At 36.2% G+C, this 17,489-nt stretch overlaps 1 protein-coding gene across 6 annotated transcripts in view; it reads left to right on the top strand.

Annotated features, from left to right (window-relative positions):
* Positions 1-17,489, top strand: part of ZNF148 (zinc finger protein 148) — a 113,703-nt gene that overhangs the window by 56,227 nt on the left and 39,987 nt on the right. For all 6 annotated transcript variants that reach the window (XM_045812661.2, XM_045812657.2, XM_045812658.2 and 3 more), the window contains one exon: positions 16,943-17,068. In XM_045812661.2, the coding sequence (XP_045668617.1) occupies positions 16,943-17,068 (126 nt within the window). The remainder of the gene's footprint in view (positions 1-16,942; positions 17,069-17,489) is intronic.

A 17,489-nucleotide genomic window follows, 5' to 3' on the forward strand; every position in this document is an offset into this window, starting at 1 on the left:
TATCTTAACCTTATTCTAAATCAGGCACCCAAACTCAATGGCCCTACATTTTCAGCAGCAATCTCCAGGCCACCTTTTGAATGTCTACAATTTACTCATTAGAACTTTGTTTTCTAATGTGTTAGAAACTTGAATTAAAATGAGATAAAATTTTTCAGTTCTTAAGTCTCATTAGCCACATTTTAGGTGCTCAGTAGCCACATGTGGTTAGTGGCTTCTGTTTTGGACAGCCAAGAGAACATTTCTAACATTGCAGAAAGTTTTATTGGAAACACTGTGCTAGAAAGCTTCTTAACTCAGAAACTAAATTTATTTTAGAAATGTAAAAAACGGATCTGGTTTATTTTTTTAATTCTTATATTCATTGAGTAGGGATTGAGAAATCATAACTCTCTATGGTCTTTATTTTTCCAGTTTGATGGCAAGCATGTTGAAGAGTAAAAACATGTTTGTGTTGACAAATTGGAGCAAATTGTAATTCGTAATGATATATGCCACATTTGTTTTTTAGAAAACTGTTGGATGGTATCACTTGAGCAAAAGGATTTTGTAAATTAGGAACTATAAAAAAATCATGTTCTAGTCATATAATGATATAATAGAATGTAAAATTTCAGGTATTTATAACTCCTGAAAAAATATACTCCAGCATTTGTGTAGCATTTTATTTTAGTCATGAATTTGTATGCTATAAAACAGCATGAACAAAATTGTAGGAATACTTTCATGCATTTCCTATTTATGATTATTTTTGTTTAATGGCCTAGGAAGCTCAAAATGTGTTTGGCCATTGGCATTAGACCTTTGGTTTTTTAGTTTTTAAATTTCCTTAAATCCTGTTACTAATTTAAGGAGGGCTGTATAGATATTTTCACATATGCCTCTTGCTCTAGTCAGTAAAAACCTAACATGCTGATGCTAGCAATTTTAGTATATTTCTTGTAACATTTTCCCTCTTATTAAAAAAGAAAAGAAAAGAAAAAAATCAACCCTAACCCATTTCAGTGGTTTTAAGATTTTTTTTTATTTTTGCCACATATTTTGTACTCTGGTTTAATTCCAGAATTGGATTGCATTTATTGGTGACAAATGCTCTTTCACAAGCATCCTGGAAGGTGACAGATCTGTTTGCTGTTGTATTTATTTGCTTAAATAGTCATTGGTAGGATATGTTTCTTCTCTTTTTGGCTAACACCCAACTTCTTATCCCCATTACATTGTATACCTTTTTTTAAACAGTTATTTATTACTTGTAGCCAATTGTTATTACCATTACATTTCTTTTAGAGTTCATCTGAGGGATTTAGAAGTTTTTTTATGTTCATTGGCTGTTGGGGTCCTTGTCTTTTGAGGTGATTGCATTGATTATTATTGGGGCTCTATGTTTTAAGAGGTGTTTTTATTCTTCCCATTCAAGTACTTTTTACTTCAGCATACTCTGGATATCTTTTTCGGAAATAGATTCATTAATTGAGCTTATTTTAAGGAGAAGAGATGATAATTTATATCAACTCAAGTTTTTTTCTTTAAACAAGATTTTATTCACATGCCATATAGATCTTAGAAAGTGCCATATTTGATAGGAATCAATATATGAGCAGAAAACCTGGCGTTAAGTAATCGTGCTTTATAGTTTCTCCTGGTGTGATTCATACTACTGCTTATTTATTATTTCAACTTACTTGATAAGCAGATGAGTCAAGGTATCTCTTAAGAGATTGTTTTAGGGTACCTGGGTGGCTCAGTTGGTTAAGCATCTGCTCAGGTCATGATCCCAGGGTTTTGGGATTGAGTCCCGCATTGGGCTCCCTGCCCATCCGGGAGTCTGCATCTCCCTCCCCTCCCTCCCCCACCCCCACTAGTGCTCGCTCTCTCTCAAGTAAATAAGTAAATTCTTAAAAAAAAAAAAAAAGATTGTCATAGGGAGCTAACCCACAATGATCTATTTTTTAGTATCCTTCCACGCTCTTAGAGTTGTTTGATTTAATTTTGTTTTCCCTTTATGTGGACATAAATTATTAGTAGTAGATTTCTTTCTAGATGACTTTAATAACATAGCCAGTCTCCTAACACCTTTAATATAGTTCTGTCTGTTCGTTGATGTTTACAGTTGATCTGGAATTGTGAGACAGTGGTACTGAATGAGCGTTATACTGTCTTACTTAGGACAATAGTACACAAATTGAAAATCATTATGGACAAGGCTATAGAGTCAGCCTAGCTAGATCAGTCTCAGAGATACCTACTTTGTTTTTTTCTTAATGGTATGGTCTAGGTTATTATAAACGATTGCATAGTCATAAAGATTAAAGTAGTTTAGAACAAAGTAAAAGGTAAAAATTGTTTACACCACGTACCGACTTTAATTCCCAAAAGATACCTACTAATATTGATAGCCTTCTGGAAATTTTTAATTTATTAACAAACATGCAGAGTGTGTAATATGTATTTATTTCTATATAATATGGTTTTAAAATCTATATCTTATGAAAACATGCATATATTTTGTTTTACATAGATGATGCTATTTATATGCTTTTTGAAATTAGCTATGTTCATTTAAAACACATCCTATAGAAATACTGTAATTACGTATAAAACTTATTTTAATAATTGATTAAATTGTGTGCTTTATTTAAGGCAATATTGATGGATATTTATGTTACTACTAGATTTGTTTGAATGAAGTAATAATGGTGAAAGGATCATGCTTATAGATAGATATAGACATAGATGCCTATATATACAAGCATGTTTCTTGTAATTTTATCTATATGTACCTGCACATTGATAACACTCTTTCTCGAGGTGTATGTCTTTTATTGAAATATAACATTTATACAGAAAAGTGCAGAAATTATAAATGAGGAATTTTCTCAGAAGTGAACATAGTTGAGTAACCACTGCTTAGATCAAGACATAGAACATTACTAGCATCTCAGAGGCCCTCCTCATCTTCTGTCTATCTTAGTCACAGCCCTTTTCTATTCCTGAAGATAACCACTACATAACACTTCTAGCATGGCCTAGTGGTTTTACCTGATTTTGTACTAATTATAAATAGAATCATGCACTCTGTAGTATCTGATTTCTTTGGTTCAGATTGTGAGGTGTATCCACATTGTTGCATGTAATAGTTTATTCTTATTTCTGTATAAGCATCAGTTGTGTGAAGATATCAAAATTTATCCATTGTAGTATAATAGACATTTAGATTGTTCAAGATGTGGGCTGTTATGAAAAGTGCTGATGTGAATATTCTTGGATGTGTCTTTTGGTGTATGTTCATATTCATGTTTGTTGGTTATGTACTTAGGATTGAATTTGCTAGGTATGCATATGTTCAGCTGTAGTAGGTACTGGCAAAAGCTTTTCTAAGTGGTTTTGCCAATTTACTTTAATTGTCCATATCCTTGATGTTTGGTATTGTCAGTCCTTTTAATTTTAGCCATTTTGTTTTGGTAGTAGTCTCACAATGTGATTTTAGGTTGTTTCACTGAAAACTAACAAAATTCAGTACTGTTTCGTGCTTATTGGCGATTTGGATATTATTTTTTTGTAAGGCACATATTTATCTTTTGTCCATTTTTCTATTAGGTTTCTTTCTCTTACAGATTTATAGTAGTTCTTTATCTGTTCGTTGGATATCTATCTATCTGTCTTTCTGTATATATCTCATCTTTTCCACTCTGATTTGCCTTTTTACTCTTTTGATAAATAGAAGTTAGTGTTAAATAGCATTCAATTTATAAGTCTTTTCCTTTTGGTAAGTGTTTTGTGTATCCTATTTAAGAATTCTTTGCCTACCCCAAAGTCACAAAAATACTTCAACTTCTAGAAGCTTTATGGTTTTTCTCTCCCATTCAGATTAATAATCCATTTGGAATTGATTTTTGCTGATGATGTGAGATAGGGATCAAGGTTTATTTGATGGCTTTTTTTTTTTTCACTCACCCATAGAAATTTTTTCAGTTTCACTTTGCTGGCGTAATGTTTTAGTTCTTAGAACAACTTAGTATGTTAAGATAATGATAAACAGGTTTTTCTTTAATACTAGGGATTTATAGGGGCGCCTGGGTGGTGCAGTCGTTAAGCATCTGCCTTCGGCTCAGGGCGTGATCCCAGCGTTCTGGGATCGAGCCCCACATCAGGCTCCTCTGCTAGGAGCCTGCTTCTTCCTCTCCCACTCCCCCTGCTTGTGTTCCCTCTCTCACTGGCTGTTTCTGTCAAATAAATAAAATAAAATCTTAAAAAAAAATACTAGGTATTTATACTAACACTGGACTTAATATCTCTTTAATATTAAAAAGTAACACAAAGTTGTTGAGGAAATGTAAAAATTCTTAAACTCTGAAGAAGATAGCAAAAAATTGCTGTAATCACTACTAACATTTGGTTGTTAGCATTTTAGTGTTTCCTTTTTGTTTGTTTTTCTGTGTGTGTATTTGTGTTTGTATAAAATTTGCTGCATATGTATTTGTGTGTTTGTATAAAATTGCAAAATATACTTATCTACGTAATTATATATTTACTCCTCAAACCATGAGCATTTCATTATGTCATTAATATTATCCAAAACTAAGATTTTTTTATAACTGTATAATGTCAAATAGCTGTGTTGTAATTTATCTCAGTCTTTATTACTGGATACTTGGACTGTTTACACTTTTGTTTTTACTACCATAAAGAATGTTATGTTATATGTAGACATTGTTGCCATGTGAGATTATTTCTTCAGGATAGATTTCTTAAGACTCCTGATATATCCTGGTCAATTTATAGTCCATGAAAGTTGACCAATTAGTCTTCCTCTAGTAGCATACGAGATTTCCCACTTAATATCTTTATAAATAATCTAGAGTAGGAACTGGGAAATATAATTTCTCTATTTGTATATGATGTTGAGGGAAATAAAAACAACTGGACTTGGTCTTTGGTTGGCAGTGGAGAAGAAAATTAAAAGATTTTTAAACAGGAGACTGAGGTAATATAGCATGTTGAAAGGGAGAGAATTTGGAAGGAGGTTCTGATGTGAAGCACTGACTGAGATAATAGGATGTCTGAGTGGAGATGTTCTGTAGAAATTGGTAACATCTGTAATTGTATGATAATTAATAACCATAAATATTTGTTTAGAACTTGAAAGTTTTCAAGGTTCTCTTGATGTAATCTCATTTGATTTTCTGTTGTGTATAAGCTGGATATTATTACTACCACGATTAAGAGATGTGAAGAAATGATTATGATCATTAGTGGCATCAAGAATCTGTCTACTGTCAACTGTATTATAGCTCATGCTTTACATATATAATCTCTTATAAGTCTGCAGGAATTCTGTGAGGCTTATTTCCTCCATTTTATAGGTGAAGAAAGTTCCAAATGACTAAATTTTAGTTCAGCCTCACACAGCTATTAACTTTTTTTTGGAATTAGCTTGTATTTCCTTTGCCTCTCCACCTTCGTTTTTTGTGTTTTTCCATACTACTGGAAGCCAAGTTTAGCCAGATAGTAATTGGAAGAGGTAGGATTGAAACTCAAGTATTACGCTTCACCTAAATATTGATGACGTTTTGCCCACTTTATTATTTATTCATTTATTTTTTAAAGATTTTATTTACTTATTAGCTTGTCAGAGAGAGAGAGCACAAGCAGTGGGAGTGGCAGGCAGAGAAGGCAGAGCGAGAGAAGCAGGCTCCCCGCTGAGCAAGGAACCCAATGTGGGACTTGATCCCAGAACCCTGGGATCCTGACCTGAGCTGAGGGGAGACGCTTAACCGACTCAGGCACCAGGTGTCTCTCACTTTGTTATTTTAAAAATTATTTTCTCTCCCTTTCATAGTAGCCATTCTAGAACCACTAGAAATTTTTTCCCATGTTCCGGCAGTAAGCAAACTGTAGTTCGTATTTGGAAAAATAAAATGTTCATATAAAAATTATTTTAAAATAAGTTTTAATAATTCAGATTTATTAAGAAGCTATTACAGTAATGGAAATAACAGTGGACTAAAAGAGACAAGATCTTGGTTTAAGTCCTAGTGTTGAAATATGATAGCTTGGGTAAGACACTTCCCTGAAGTTTTAGTTTCCTTATTGGTAACATGAAGGTAATAATTAATTCACAGATCATAACAGTTAAGATTTCAGTTGCTAGATTTGGAAGACTTGGGTTTAAATTTTGATTTTGCTTCTTAATTAATGGGATTTTAGACAAGTAACTTAACCTTTCTGGGCCTTAGTTTTCTTATTTTTAAAACGGGATGAAAATAGTGTTCCTGTGAAACTGAGATGACTTGCAATACACCATGCGGGCTCAAGAGCATGTGCTGCCTGCCTCCCCTGCCCCCGCCCCGTAGCCTCAGCACCCAGCAACCAAGGACAGTGGACAGTGCCCAGCACATAGTAGATGGTAGATGAATCTTCATCATGCCGAGGAGGAGAAACCACAAATTTATAGAAGACCATGTAAATGCTAACTATGTTTTAAAACAGCATTATTGAGGTATAATTGATACACAGAAGATCTGCACATATTTAATGTATACAATATGGTAAGTTTGGGATGCTAAGTATTTTTGTAGGTAGAAAAATCAAAATTTTAACTTTTTATTTTGTAATAATTTTAGATTTATAAAAAGGTGGTAGAAATAGTGTAGAGTGCATATAAACCCATCACACAGCTTCCTCTTGTATCAAAGCTTATTCAGCCATAATACAATTACCAAAACCAGGAACTTACTGATAAAACTACAGACCTTATTTGAATTTCATTTGTCTATCCCATAATGCTCTTTTTCTGTTCAAGGATTCAGCGTAAGATCCTAGGCTGCATTTAGTTTTTGCATCTTCTTAAGTCTCCTCCATTCTGAGGCAGTTCAATCTTTCCTTGTCTTCTATGACCTCTACATGTGATACTTGATGAGTATTGGTCAGTTATTTTGTAGAATGCCTCTCAGTTTGAGTTTGATGTTTTCTTATGATGAGATTGAAGCTCTGCATTTTTGACAACCCCACAGAAGTAATGTTGGTACAAAATGTTGATATGTCTTATTACTGGTGATACTAACCTTGATTCTTTGTTAAGGTAGTATCTGCCAGTTTTCCCCATTATAAGGTCACTATTTTTACCTTTGTAGTTAACAAATATCTTTGAGTCTGTTTAAATATTTGATTTCTTCTCAAATTTCTACCTACTGATTTTAGCATCCATTAATGGACCCTGCCGGTCGTAGTTATTAATGTGGTGTTTGCCTAATTGTGATTTTGTATTTTCTTCCTCCTTGCTGTATTTTTGTTAATTGTAGCTCTCTCTTCTCCCCTATTAATTTTTTCAATTACTTCAATTTTTCTCAGCATGGATACTCATTTTATTCTATGAGTTCCAATCCAGTACTGTCATTACTTACTTTGTTGCTCAAGTTGTTCCAGCTGTGCTGGTTAAGAGCTCCTCCAGACTGCTTCTTGTGTCCTTTGGACATGTGCTCATCCTTTTTTTGGCTCTTTAGTTTCTGGTACCACAGGATGTTGCAGGGTCATCTCATATTTTTCCCTGGCCCAGCTCTGGAATCAGTCACTACTCCAAGGAGCCCCAGTTCCTCTTATTTGGATAATGGTATTTAGAACCAAAGTTCTGGGTGCTAGGTGTGTTAGATGTCATTGCTCCTTGGTAATCTCAGTAGACAGAGCTAGGAATTACATGTATGTCTTCTAACTCATACATGCACACACATCTATACTCATTTCTTTATGTTGGTGGAGTCCAGGTATCTGTGTTAAAAGAGATTGAATGGAGAAGAGGGAAGGAACGCAAAGTATAGTTCAGATGTATCTAGGTCAGCAGCTCTCAAAATTTCTGGTTTTGCAGCCCTTTTACTCTTTTTTTTTTAAAGATTTTATTTATTTATTCGACAGAGATAGAGACAGCCAGCGAGAGAGGAAATACAAGCAGGGGGAGTGGGAGATGAAGAAGCAGGCTCATAGTGGAAGAGCCTGATGTGGGGCTCGATCCCGTAACGCCGGGATCACGCCCTGAGCCGAAGGCAGACGCTGAACCACTGTGCCACCCAGGCGCCCCTGCAGCCCTTTTACTCTTAAAAAATTTTGAATGCTCCTCACAACTCTTGCTTATGTTGGTTATATATATCATTATTTACCCTTTTAGAAATTAGAACAGAAATTAAAAATTTTATTAATTTGTAAATAACAAATCCCATTGCAAGTTAACATAGAACATAGTTTTAAAAAATTATATTGGCAAATCATTAGCTAACTGATAACCCACCAATTGCAGTATTTTTCTGCCTTCTAAACAGAGGCTGTCTTTCTTTTTTAATTTATTTTTTTTGTTGAGGTGTAGTTGGCACACAATGTCACACTGTGTGCCATTGTTTCAGGTGTACAACATAGTGATTCTCGACAGCTCTTGTGTGTTATGCTGTGCTTACCACAAGTGTAGCTACCATAATGTCACCATGCAACACTATTACAGTACCACTGACTATAGTCCCTGCGCTCTATTTTCTAATCCCTGTTACTAACTGAAAGCCTGTACCTCCCACTCCCTTTCACCTATCTTGCCCCCCCCTACTGTTGGCAATCACCAGCTTGTCTCTGTATTAATGGATCTGTTTCTGCTTTTTTGGTTTGTTTGTACATTTGTTTTTTAGATTCCACATAGAAGTGAAATCATACGGTATTTTTCTCTGATTTATTTCGGTTAGCATAATATCCCATAGGTCTATCCGTGTTGTTGAAAATGGCACAGTCTCAGGGCGCCTGGGTGGCTCAGTCGTTAGGCGTCTGCCTTCGGCTCAGGGCGTGATCCCGGTGTTCTGGGATCGAGCCCCACATGGGGATCCTCTGCTGGAAGCCTGCTTCTTCCTCTCCCACTCCCCCTGCTTGTGTTCCCTCTCTCGCTGGCTGTCTCTATCTCTGTCAAATAAATGAATAAAATCTTAAAAAAAAAAAAAAAAGAAATGGCACAATCTCATTCTTTTTTATGGCTGGGTAATACTCCATTGTGTGTGCATGTAGTACATCTTTATTTAACCATCATTGGACACTAAGGTTGCTTCCATAAATATAGGGGTGCATATATCTTTTCAAATTAGTGTTTTTGCTTTGTTAGGGTAAATAGCCAGTAGTGGAATTACTGGATTTTAAGGTATTTCAGTTTTTAATTTTTTGAGGACCCTCCATACTCTTTCCCACAGTGGCTACACCAATTTATATTCCATCAACAGTACATGAGGGTTTCTTTTTCCCCACATCCTCACCAACACTTGTTATTTCTTACCTTTTTGGTTCTAGCCAGTTTGATAGATGTGAGGTGGTCTTGCTTGCTTGCTTGCTTGCTTGCTTGCTTTTTTTTTCATTGTGGTTTTGATTTGCTTTTCGCTGATGATTAGGGAACACCTTTTTGTGTCTGTTGACCATCTGTATGTCTTCCTTGGAAAAACATTTATTCAGGTCCTCTGCTCACTTTTTAATTGGATTATTTGTGAGGTTTTTTTTGTTTTGTTTTGGTAGTGAGTTGTAGAAGTTCTTTATAGACTTTGGATATTAATTTCTTATCAGATACATCTTGTGCAAATGTCTTCTCCCATTCAGTAGGTTGCCTTTTCATTTTGTTGGTAACCACCAACAAAACACCTTTGCTGTGCAAAAGCTTTTTATTTTGATGTAATCCTAATAGTTTATTTTTGCTTTGTCCTTGCCTGAGGAGATATATCTAGAAAAATGTTTCTTTGGCCAGCTGGTGTCAAAGAGGTTACTGCCTGTGTTTTTGTCTGGGGTTTTATGGCATTACCCCTCATATGTAGGTCTTTAATTCATTTCGAATTTATTTTTGTGTATGGTTTTACGAAAGTGGTCCAGTTTCATTCTTTTGCATGTAGCTGCCTAGTTTTCCCAGCACTATTTATTAAAGAGACTGTCTTTTCCCCATTGTATGTTCTTGCCTCCTTTGTCATAGGTAAATTAACCATATAATTGTGGCTTTATTTCTGGAGTCTCTTTTCTGTTCCACTGATCTATATGTCTGTTTTTGTGCCAGAAGCATACTGTTTTAATTACTATAGCTTAGTAGTATATCTTGAAATCTGGGATTGTGATACTTCTGTCTTTGTTCTACTTTCTCAAGATTTCTCTTGATATATGGGGTCTTTTTGGTTCCATATACATTTCAGTATTATATGTTCTAGTTCTGTAAAAAATAACATATAACATTTTTAATGAAATATAACCTTGTTTTCTAAAATGAAAAATTCAGAGAGAATTTGTTTTACAGTTCTATTAATATGTGTATTACCTGGCTTAATATAATATAACTGGATTCTCATATTTGCTAATACATTCACTCTGTGGTGACATCACATGTTAGCTTCTGCAAAATGCCACTATGTATTCATGAGAGGAGAGTGGAAAAAAACCAGTATGACTATGGAAGTATTTCAGATCTCATGGACAGCCTGAAAGGATGTCAGGGACCTTCAGGAGTCCCTGGACCACACTTTGAGAACCATTGATAAAGATTTACTGAAATTCTTAAAAAATGAAGGTATATATATATTCTTAAAAAATGAAATGTATATACTAGAAGGATAGATTCGGAAGAACTTCCATGTGGAATAGGAGAGAACTTATTAAGTCATGATTTAATGGAAGTTGAAAGAATGGAATGTCCAGGTAGGATGGGGGGAGTCAGCACTGTCTCAGGTAAGATTACTTGATTTGAGCGCTCCATCTTACAGTTATCTAATTTATAAGTTGCTAGCATAGCAGCCAAAATGCACATTTATCATAAGAAATATAGAGAAACAGACTAGAGTATTTGCTGTGAACTATGGATCCCTGAACCCTTCAAAATCAAAAGATAACTGTGGACCTTGTCAAACTCTGACAAATGTAGCTCCATTCAGAATTTTGAATGCAGTCATGGGTCAGGCAGAAGGCAAGGTTATAGTTCATGAATCACACAACGGCCTATTCCACCAGTGTGCTGCTTCCCCTCCTTGCCCTGTTCTGTGACTTTGGTGAGCTTGGAATTAGAAGTACTCCTATTGACCAGTTACATTTAACTGTTCTTGTCAAAACTATCCTGGAAATATAGACACACACACACACACACACACACACACACACACACACACAGAGACACAGATACACTCTTGGTCTGAACTTTCTCTTTTTCCGGACTCCAGGAATATTCCCCATTATTGCTAACATTCTTTCTTTAGGCAGTATGTTCACAGTACAGTTAATTGTGTTGTATCTTTCTTTTTATATTCGAACACTTGTTATATTTATGGTCACCTTGATTTTGTTTCCTGGACGCAATACTTTGAAACAATTCCCTTCTAGTGATAACCACATCCTTTTTATATGGCTGTTTACTACTTTTAATCTCAGGAATAACCATTTCTCTAAATTCGGGGGCAGTTATTTTGTCAGTATTCTCATCACAGATTATTCTTTGTAAAAGTTTAGCCATAAGAAGAAGGAAGTTGTTAGAAAAAATTTGGTTCACAAGAAATGATTTTATAGGGGAAATGTAAGAATGCTTTTAGGCAGAGACAATGTAGCTGATAGAATAAGGAAGATTATTTTAAAAAGGCAGTGAGGGGCGCCTGGGTGGCACAGCGGTTGAGCGTCTGCCTTCGGCTCAGGGCGTGATCCCGGCGTTACGGGATCGAGCCCCATGTCAGGCTCCTCCACTATGAGCCTGCTTCTTCCTCTCCCACTCCCCCTGCTTGTGTTCCCTCTCTCGCTGGCTGTCTCTATCTCTGTCAAATAAATAAATAAAATCTTTAAAAATAAATAAATAAATAAAAAGGCAGTGAAACAGCAGAGCCTTGGAGATAGGTAGGAATTGAGTCAGTAGCAGAGTAGAGAGGAAATTGAAAATTGAAAAGAACATATGGCTCCAGAAATAAAGAGGAGAGGTGGTAAGGACAGCTACTTCTGCCAAGTGATCTAGGTCTTTTCTGTAAAGTCAATCATATAGAATCTTGAAAGTGGACCAGGGGAGAGTATAATTGATACCATGGGTAACAAGGAGCTATTATAGATTCCTCACTGGGGAGATGACAGGAAAACAGTTTTTTGTTTTGTTTTGTTTTGTTTTTGTCCTTAAGATTTTATTTATTTGAGTGGGGGGGAGAGCGCACGCATGCACACAAGGGAGCGAAGGGAAAGGGACAGAGGGAGGGGGAGAAGCCGATTCCCTGCTGAGCAGGGAGCCCAACGTGGGGCTCAATCCCAGGACCCTGAGATCATGACCTGAGCCGAAGGCAGATGCTTAACCAAATGAGCCACCCAGGTGCCCCCCCCAAAGTTTTATATTAATTTTTTCATGGAAGAATATATGAGAGCGATGATAATGCTGTAAGGCAGCAAGATTGATAAAGTTAATTAGGGTGAAATGGATGTTGCTGGATATGGGTGTAGAGTACTGAGAATGAAGAAGAGGAAGAGTCCAAAATAAACCTTCTTACCTGGGAGTTATGGGTAGACGGTACTAAAATGTGCAACCCAAATGAAATATTTATTCATTACACCCTATGTCTGGCAAATTTATTTTAGTACATTTCACATTTGTTATATCACTTATTAACATTGTTGAGTCTGTAAGAAAGAAGTTGGGAAGGGTAGCAGGGTTGGAAGGAAAAATAAAAGGGGGATATATATGATAAACCTGCAGCTCTGATTAATTCTGTTTCATTCGTGAACTTTTGCAGTTATTTTCAATCTCATTAATTTTTCCTTTGATTCCTGCCCTTATTCTGTACCATTCATTTAGGTTTGAGCCTAGCATGTACTATCTTGAATTGCTAGGTGGGTTTTTTTTGTTACGCATCAAAACTCCCCATATACATTTTTAAGGCCTTTGAAAAGGAGACCTTATATTTAGAATGTATTCTCAGTATCTAAAATTGTGCTCTGTACATATTAGAATTTTAGTAAATTTAAAGCTTTTGTTAAATTATTTCAGACTAAGTTTGGCACATTGCAGGCATGTAATAGTTGTTGAAGCATATCTTACTTGCAGATATCAAGATAAGATACAATTGCACAAAATAGTTAAAAATAAAAGTAGGATAGTTTGTTTATTTTGGGGCCAGAAATGAAATAAGCCTTGAAAGAGTCTGGATTCTGGGCTCGAGTTACTAGGGATCATGGGATTCAAGGGAAGGGTTTTTTCAATATAGGGAGACCTCTTTATATTTAAGGTCAGGAGAATGAAGTGAAAGAGATCAAAAATGAAGAAAACATAATAGATATATTTTAGAAGTAGCAAGAAAGAACCACCTTGGGCTGTGACAAGGGGTGAGGAGGTATGACATTATAGGTCTCTACCTCTTCTAAAGATGTTGGGGAAGAAGTTAGAGGAGTATGGAAGGTAGATATGACATGGGAGTCATGCATGACAGTTTCCCTAGTCTCAAAGTGAGAGATCTAGAGGGGGCTTCAGGTTTTAGGTGGAGAATGCCTGGGTTTAGTCAGATCTTATCAAAGAAGGATAGGTAGGCTAATTGACAGTTTGATGGTATTTCTGGGTTAATACTGAGAACTGCATTGAAATGCAGGTCTCAAATGTAGACATGAAGTTGTACATGGGTTGAGGTAAAATGGTAAAGCTTAAGTGATAAGGAAGAAACCAGTGTTTGGTTTTTTTAATCTGACGATTTCGTAGTCTCTTGGTTTTCTTCTCTTTTTTCTTTTCTTTGAAGATTTTATTTATTTGTCAGAGAGAGAGAACACAGTCGAGGGGAGTAGCAGGCAGAGGGAGAAGCAGGCTCCCTGCTGAGAGTGGATTCCCAGTGTGGGACACCATCCCAGGACCCTGGCATCATGACCTGAGCCAAAGGCAGATGCTTAACCGACTGAACCACCCAGGCATCCCTCTCTTGGTTTTCTTGATGCCCTAACAAATGTGTTTCAAAAATCCAGCAAACCAGTCTTTTCAAATACCATGTACCTGCAGGTGCTGCTTTGATTAAACTTTGGTTTATTGTAGGTGCAAACACTGAGAACTTGATTTTCTTGTAAAGACAGTTCTCAAGAAACAAATAGACAATGTATGGATGAATTATTGTCTCTTTTGTCACGCTTAAGAGGTTTTCATGTGTTGGGGTGCCTGGGTTGCTCTGTCGGTTTAAGCATCTGATTTTTTTTTTTTTTTAAGATTTTATTTATTTATTTGACAGAGAGAGCGAGAGAGCACAAGCAGGGGGAACAGCAGAGGGAGAGGGAGAAGCAGGCTCCCTGCTGAGCAGGGAGCCCAACGCGGGGCTCGATCCCAGGACCCTGGGGTCATGATCTGAGCTGAAGGCAGACGCTTAACCATCTGAGCCACCCAGGTGCCCCTAAGCATCTGATTCTTGTTCTCAGCTCTGGTCTTGATCCTCAGTGTGATGAGTTCAAGCCCCATGTTGGGCTCCACGCTGGCCGTGGAGCCTGCTTTAAAAAAAAAAAAAAAAGGTTTCATGTTTTTATAGGTTACAATTATCTTCTTAAAGCCAAAGAAAACAAGTTTTCTCAGACTTTTTTTGCAACTCATTCTTCCTAGCTGACTTATTATCATCATACCTTCCATCTCTTTATCATTTAGAGTTACCTCCATCTTTTCTAAGCACCTTGTAGGCTGGATCTGTGTACTTTAGTGTGTGGTTATGTTATACATAGAGGAGATTAATTTATTCCATTTATGGGTAATACGCCTCTTGGTGCATTCTAAAAATGTAACTTCCTGTGCGCCTGACATTCAGTGTTTTGATTGATTGTTACTTCTAGGTTTGAGGCTGGGCTTTCATATGTTAAAAGTATGCCTTACATTTGAGAATGCTAGTAGTACAAATACATCTTTCCAGGGGTGCCTGGGTGGCTCAGTCGGTTAAGCGTCTGCCTTCCACTAGGGTCATGATCCCAGGGTCCTGGGATCGAGTCCCTCATTGGGCTCCATACTCAGTGGGGACCCTCTTCTCTCTCTCCCTCTGCCTGCTGCTCCCCCTGCTTGTGTGTGCACACTCACGCGCTCTCTCTCTCTCACAAATAAATAAAATCTAAAAAAATACCACTTCCCATATATGTGGAAATAACTGAAAGGTTTAGATACATTTATTATTCTTTTTCGCTGTTTACACATAAAGGCTCTTCCTTGGTTTGTGAATATCTTCTAATTGCAGAATTTATTTGTGAATTTGTCTTATACTCTATTTGGCACTTTTGCTAAAAATAATTCCTCTGTTTCTTACTGCTGCATGCTACATTTTCATGGTTTCTTTGCCATTTAGAAGCTGATGGAAACATTGGAACTACTTTTTGGTGCCCCTGCAAAATGGGACAGAGCAATTCAGCAGCTGCTTACATAGTCTGCAGTCATCTCTGCTGTCTCACACACAACAGAAGTTTTGTATTTCAGTACACGTCAGTTCAGAGTTATAACATGTCTGTATTCCAAAGCCTTGTTGGTGGTGATTTTATCATTTTATTTTATGTTCCAAATAATGATACCAAAAGAAGCTATAAGAAGGTTCACTAGTATTATTCTATAACCTGATAGAATTATTAACCTAGTAATCATTTACATCCTGTTTTTGTGTCAGGGTTCTTTTTGATTTGTGATTCTCATACTGCCTACACCTCAGGAATTTATGAAAGCTTCCAGTTCCTTATTTTGTCAGCCTGAAATCCCTGCCTTATGTTGCATTTTCCTCATGAATCCCTTCTACACAGCTGTTTTCCAACTTTACACTGTCAGTCTGTAAGATGTTTATAATGTTTTGCACCATTTTTTTAGTGTATGTTTTGGAAAATGTAGCCATTAGTACATGGTACTTCATGGATTGTTATTAAGGAGTTATTTATTTATTTTAGCTTATAAAGAACAGAGATTTATTTCTCACAGTTCTGGAGGCCGGAAGTCTAGGATCAGTATGCTAGAATGGTAGGGTGAGGGCCCTCTTCCAGGTTGCAGACTTCTTGTTGTGTCCTTACATGGTGGAAAGGTCAGGGCCTGTTGAGTTGAAATATTTTAGTTTTAAGTGTTTGCATTTCAAGGATAGATGGAAAATGTAGTATTAAAGAGTGGATGACTGAGTATCATCAATTGTGATGAGAATTGGCACTACCATTACTGATCTAAGAACCTTCATGCATTTTTGTTTTTTGTGTTTTGTGGGTTTTCGTTTGTTTGTTTTGTGTGTGTGTGTTTAGGACAAGCATCTCTTTTTTTATCTGTGAAAACAGAAATCTGAAGGTGGGTTAACATCTTGTATTTATTTGTTGTGTAATTAGTATCCTGCCTTTTACCTAAACAGTGGCCTAAAACCATATGCAGTCCTAAAAACATCTTTATTTGGTGATGGTTTGGTGTATAGGCCCAGAAAGTACAGGCTAAGCTATGATATCGTCAGAGTGCTGAGTTTAAAGATAATTAAATTTTCATTTTTTGTCTTACCTTTCTTCTGACGTGATTACCTTTTAGAATTTTTCATTGCTTCATGATATTTTATAAATCGAGAGAAAGCGTACTGTGAAGTCCTAATACCCTTTTATTCCCCCAATATTTTACTGATTTTTGGAATGTAAACCTCTTTTTGTGCTTTTAACTTCAGCATCAGTTTCCTTAAATGTGGGAGTGAAATTGATCTACTTTGTCCTGACTTATATTTATTCTTTGGTCTTATAATCCTTTCCCGTGATATCTTTAATCTTCTTTTCCAGATAGATTTTTGTAAAATCTTAGTTCTATTCCTTATATACTCTTGACTCTTTCTTGTTCTCTTGCTTATTAATGAACTCTTTAACACACTGTTGCATACGCACACGTATATAATCATTTTGGAAGCACCTATTTGTAGGTTTAGCGGAGGATTAAACATGCAATGGCTTTGTCAGAATGGGCTTTTTGTTTATTTCTAAAATTGGCTTTTTTTTTTAACAGATAAGTGTAAAGCAGGAAATTACTTTTACTGATGTATCTGAGCAACTGATGAGAGACAAAAAACAAATCAGAGAGCCAGTAGACTTACAGAAAAAGAAGAAACGGAAACAACGTTCTCCTGCAAAAGTAAGAGAATATATTAAGGTGGTGGTCCCTAACCTCCTAATCCCAAACTATTGGTAAATCTTATGGGCAGGAATCTGGCTGGACCATAAGGCAAATACAAAAATCTCATGTGGCTTAGTAAAAGTTGGAATGTTGTATCAGAATCACCAGGAGCATGGGATGCGTGTCTGCATGGAGGTGGTGGGCCATTTGTTTTAATTTTTCAACTTTTTTCACCATGCCTTTTTTTCTAAAAATAAACTTTTCTTTTTCCACGTCTCTCTTTTCTGCCCTTGATTCTCATTCATACTAGTTTTACTTATTTTAATATTATGATTTCAAGAAAATTCAACACCAGTTATTCATCAGGGAAAAGTTGTCGGATACCTGTATTAGAATGTAAGCTCCACGAGGGCAGGGACCTTCATATTATTCACAGTTG

Source organism: Ursus americanus, chromosome 4, assembly GCF_024610735.1.
Source record: "Ursus americanus isolate L20-20 chromosome 4, mUrsAme1.1.p, whole genome shotgun sequence".
Lineage (NCBI taxonomy): Eukaryota > Metazoa > Chordata > Mammalia > Carnivora > Ursidae > Ursus > Ursus americanus.